Source organism: Glycine soja, chromosome 8, assembly GCF_004193775.1.
Source record: "Glycine soja cultivar W05 chromosome 8, ASM419377v2, whole genome shotgun sequence".
Taxonomy (NCBI): domain Eukaryota; kingdom Viridiplantae; phylum Streptophyta; class Magnoliopsida; order Fabales; family Fabaceae; genus Glycine; species Glycine soja.
In genome coordinates this window covers 39,732,409-39,737,074 of record NC_041009.1, presented here as the reverse complement: position 1 = coordinate 39,737,074, position 4,666 = coordinate 39,732,409, and the positions used below count along the sequence as shown (strand labels likewise).

The following is a 4,666-nucleotide window of genomic DNA, read 5'->3' as shown; positions in this document are numbered from 1 at the left end:
ATGTGTGAAGGCTCCAAATCCTATTTTTAAAAAAATTTAGCTATGTTACTTTAAAACATAAACATTTAGCTATCTTATTTTTAAAAATTTATAATTTTAATCTCATTCTTATGAAGGAAAGTCATCATTTTTGGAATCAGAATCGGAATCGAAATCGGAACCGGAATCAGAATCAGAATCGGTGTGTCATATAGAGTGCAAAAAAAGTAAACTATATTAAACAAAAAAGTGTAACAAATACAAAAAATGATGTCAACATCAAAACATAAAAAACATCATCAATGCTCTGTGCGCCGTCTTTGTCGAGCCCTAACACTTCCATTTGCGCTGGCACCCCCCCTGGCGATCGCAATCTTGCGTGATATCATGTAACTTTGTCCCTGTAGTGACCATACTAAGGTTAAGCACATGCTCCAACCTTTCTGCAATCGCCTCATAGCCTTCGTAATCATCCTGTGACAGTCATAAAAAAATATTTATTACAAAATTTAAAATAAATAACAATTCATCAAACATTAAACATGCAAACAATCTTACCACTACATGCCGAGGGGGGTCAAATGCCACCGGAACCTGTGGGATGTCCGGCTGCATGTAGTCCTCATGGTCTGGGGCAGGTGCATGTCTGGGCTGGTCACATGCCTAGGTCGGTATCATGAATGGGTGAGATATCTGGAAAAACCACTCCATGTAATCCGCAGATATCTACCCAAGCACTACACAAAGGTTACCCGCAGCTACTACGTGGTCCGAGAAATGCATCCACCTGTCATCTATATCATCATATGACAATGAAGCACTAACAGGCAGCGGAGAGATGCTTTGAATGTACCCAAACTGGCGTAGCACCCTCTCCGGTCGAACTGTGACCAACGTAGGACCCCATCTCAAATGACCCTGGAACGATGAAATCATCTCAAACCCCCTAACCCCTCGATGGTCACTGTAAGGAAACCAGCACACGTCTATGACCGTCAAATCATCAAAACGTGCCCGGTACGACGCTCCTATAATTCCCTTCATATGAGCCTTTGTTATCAGCCACTGGGAGGCACGAGGGGACGTCTCCTTATACGCATCATCGGTGACACACTAATGCACACTCGGAAAATGCTCATAGGTCCAACACTACAAAAAAAATTAGGTTAACATAACATAAAAACATGTTTACATCATAATCCAATGTAACATATTAACAAAAATAAATTTACCTGTAATAAAGTAAGGTACCCCCCAATCTGTCGTGTCGTGATCCTAGAAGCTTCATCTACCTGGTCATACATATAAACCAGGGCCGCAGCTCCCCAGGCATAGCCCCCACTCTGACCCAGGTCGCGAAAAGCCTCTAGATGCACCACATGAACATTTGTTGCACTCTTGTTAGAAAAAAGAGTCCAACCGACCAGGTGCAGGAGATAAGCACGAGCTGCTACAATCCATCGTCGTGTCCGGCATCTCATCTCATAGATCTCCCGAACCCATGAGAGGCGTACATATGCCCCGCGCGCTCGTACTGTCTCGGCTCTAGCCTCCTCACCAGACACCTCGAGCAACTCCATCAACAAAAATACCGCCTTGTCCACGGAAAGAGCCTTGAAGCTGTGGAAGGCGCCACTTATAGGGAGATGGAGGAGTGATGACACATCATCTAGTGTGATCGTCAACTCTCCTACTGGAAGGTGGAAGGTGTTGGTCTCCCTGTGCCACCTCTCCACAAATGCGGATATAAGTCCAGGATCGCCGGTTACAACTGAACACTCGATCAATGGACTTAATCTTGTGGCGACAACCAGCCCTTCAATCGTAGGCACTGGCCTCCCAATTAACGCCACCTTCCTCCCGTGCGACACCAACTTCAGCTCAGGACGCTCTTGAATTGAAATACAAATCATTTGAAATACACAAATATAAAAAAAATTAATGACAAACAAATCAAGAAGAAAAAAGTAAGAAATTATAATACCTGTCCAATCCAAATGGCATGTGCGACATGCTCCGCAAATGAAGTCAGAACTGATGGGTCACGTGGCCCACCAGGAAATCCCTCATCAGCATGTGACCCCTCAGCACCATCACGACCTAAGTCCTCTGCAACAGTCGCATCTACGTCTGCGGTCATCTGAGGAACATCTTCACTCCTCTGAGCAACATCGTCAGTCATATGAGGGACTTCCTCAGTCACCTGAGGAACATCCTCTGCCATATGAGGAACATCCTCAGTCACCTGAGGAACACCCTCATCAATTGTAATATGTACTCGTCACCTACGGGCTGATGCAGTAGGCCTACGCCTCTGGAGAACATCGACTGCATCATGCTCATCCTGTCTACCTCTGCCTATAACCCTAGCTAAAGCATGACCTAAACCTCGTGTTCTAACCATGATTTGCAAATCATGCAAAACACGTATTTTTTTGTGCAAATAAACTATTCATATAATTAAAAACCTACATATATTTACATAAATCTCCAGCCTTACGTTATAAAACCTAATCACACTACCCTAAGCATTACTGACTACCCTAAACTAAACCCTACACACTCAACCACTAAACATATATCTTACACTCAACTAGGTCCTAACCCTAATACCAAATTTTTTATGCAAATACAAAAAACAAAAATTTAACCTAATATATAATATTTAATTAATTTTTTTTACTTACCACCATGAAATCATAAATATTTGAATTATTATAAAGCAAAATTTATAAAAAAAAAAATCATTTATATAAAAAAAACTGAGTTTGGAAAAAATTGTTCCTTCTTTCGGTAGAACATTTTGTTATACCGAAAGAATTTTCTTTCGGAGAAGCTACCGGAACACGTTCTTCCAGTAGCTTTACTGGAAGAACCTTCTTCCGGTAGAACGTTTTGTTATACCGGAAGAAGGTTCTTCCGGAGAAGCTACCGGAACACGTTCTTTCGGTAGCTTTACCGGAAGAACCTTCTTTCGTTAGAACAATTTGTTGTACTGGAAGAAGGTTCTTCCGGTAAAGCTACTAGAAGAACTTGTTCCGGTAGCTTCTCCGGAAGAAGGTTCTTTCGGTAACTTCTCCGGAAGAATCTTTTCTTCTACCAGAAGAAACTTCTTCCAGAGAAGCTACCAGAACAAGTTTTTCCGGTAGCTTTACCGGAAGAACCTTCTTCCGGTAGCTTTACCGAAAGAACCTTCTTCCGGTACAACAAAACGTTCTACCAGAAGAATGTTCTTCTGGTAAAGCTACCGGAAGAACTTGTTCCGGTAGCTTCTCCGGAAGAACTTTTCTTCTACTGAAAGACCCTCTTCCGGAGAATCTATCGGAATAACTTCTTCCGGTAGTAATGGAACGGTTGCTCTTCGCCATTTTGAGGTCTTCTACCCTAAAGTCATCATCTCCTAAACTAACTAAACAATTAACCTACGAGAGGAGGGGAGATAGGGGTTACTAACCTCGACGGCAGAAATGCAGCAACGGCACCACGGAAGCTTCGCAGCAACGCAACAATGGCAGATGGAAGGCACGGAGGAAGAAGAAACGAAGCAAGAAGAAAGAAGGCAAAAAGGCGGGGAAGAAAACAAAGGCCTGCGCATTTTCTTTTTAAATTTTAACTTAAGGGCAATTTTGCCATTTCATAAAATTGTTGGATGCACCAGCAACATTGCTGGGTGCACCTAGCATGTCCCAACAACAATTAAATTATTGGCCCAAATAAAATCCATTTTTAACATTAACTATTTTCCTGAATAAATTAGCTTAAAAAAAATCCCTGAATAAATTATTTACATAAATTAATTCACGTGAAATTTATTTTCAGAAATAATTTAATTTAAATGTTAAGTAATCATGATGAGATTATATCAAATTTATTTTTAAAAATAAATTAAAAAATTTGATGGACAAAATAAAAATTTGAAAAATAAAATTATAATAGAATTCAAATTGGATTTTATGGTGAACGATAATTAAATTTATGTGAGCTCAGTAGTTGGTATGTGTGAGCTATTATAACCTCTTTATATTGGTCTTTAATTCATATGGATAAAAAAAATCAAAATTTATATAAAAAATAACTTTTTATTACATTTATTTTGATCAGAAAACTACAATTAAAATATTACCCTAAATAAAAAAAATAACATAAATTATTTCTCTAAATAAATTATTTATAAAAAATAAATAAAATTAAATTTATTTTTAGATTTCTTTATTTAAATGCTAAATAGTCATAATGAATTTAAATATGAAATTTATTTATAAAAGTAAACTAATAACATTTTGATAGAAAAATAAAATAGAAAAATAATTTAATATAGAATTAATCAAAATGCAGAGTATCATATCAAATTAATTTAAATAAAAATAGATTATTTTTTCTTTCAGTTTCAATCAAAATTAATGTCTCCGTCAATTGATTGTGATGACTTTCGAACCTATCAGTAATTTTATTTAACATAAATTTTGGTTTCATGGACCATAATTTATTTACGAAAATAACTTATTATCACATTTATGTTGGTCCAAAAAAATTAAATTAAATTATTTCCATAAATAAATTATGTTTTGAATACTATTATGACAGTCTATATTATTTTAAATTAAATTAGTTCTAAATATTTATAAACAAATATAAAATATACCACAATTATTATCCAAGTTTTTTTAAAAGGTATTATCCAACTAAA

At 37.2% G+C, this 4,666-nt stretch overlaps 1 protein-coding gene across 1 annotated transcript; it reads right to left on the bottom strand.

Moving 5' to 3' along the window:
• Nucleotides 1-705: 705 nt before the first annotated feature.
• LOC114424173 (protein MAIN-LIKE 1-like) lies at nucleotides 706-3,347 on the bottom strand. The gene is made up of 4 exons (XM_028391026.1): nucleotides 3,228-3,347; nucleotides 1,964-2,224; nucleotides 1,212-1,868; nucleotides 706-1,092 (listed from the first exon to the last, which is right to left on the bottom strand). Exons 1-4 carry the CDS (start codon nucleotides 3,345-3,347, stop codon nucleotides 706-708), a joined length of 1,425 nt encoding a protein of 474 aa, XP_028246827.1.
• Nucleotides 3,348-4,666: the final 1,319 nt, after the last annotated feature.

What these genes read in the sequence shown, in the direction of transcription:
- LOC114424173 (XM_028391026.1), bottom strand. Translation starts at nt 3,347, where the DNA reads ATGGCGAAGAGCAACCGTTCCATTACTACCGGAAGAAGTTATTCCGAT. An exon ending in ATGCCATTTGGATTGGACAG is followed by an intron (nt 1,869 to 1,963) that starts GTATTATAATTT and finishes TCAATTCAAGAG; the next exon opens with CGTCCTGAGCTGAAGTTGGT. An exon ending in GGTACCTTACTTTATTACAG is followed by an intron (nt 1,093 to 1,211) that starts GTAAATTTATTT and finishes AGTGTGCATTAG; the next exon opens with TGTGTCACCGATGATGCGTA.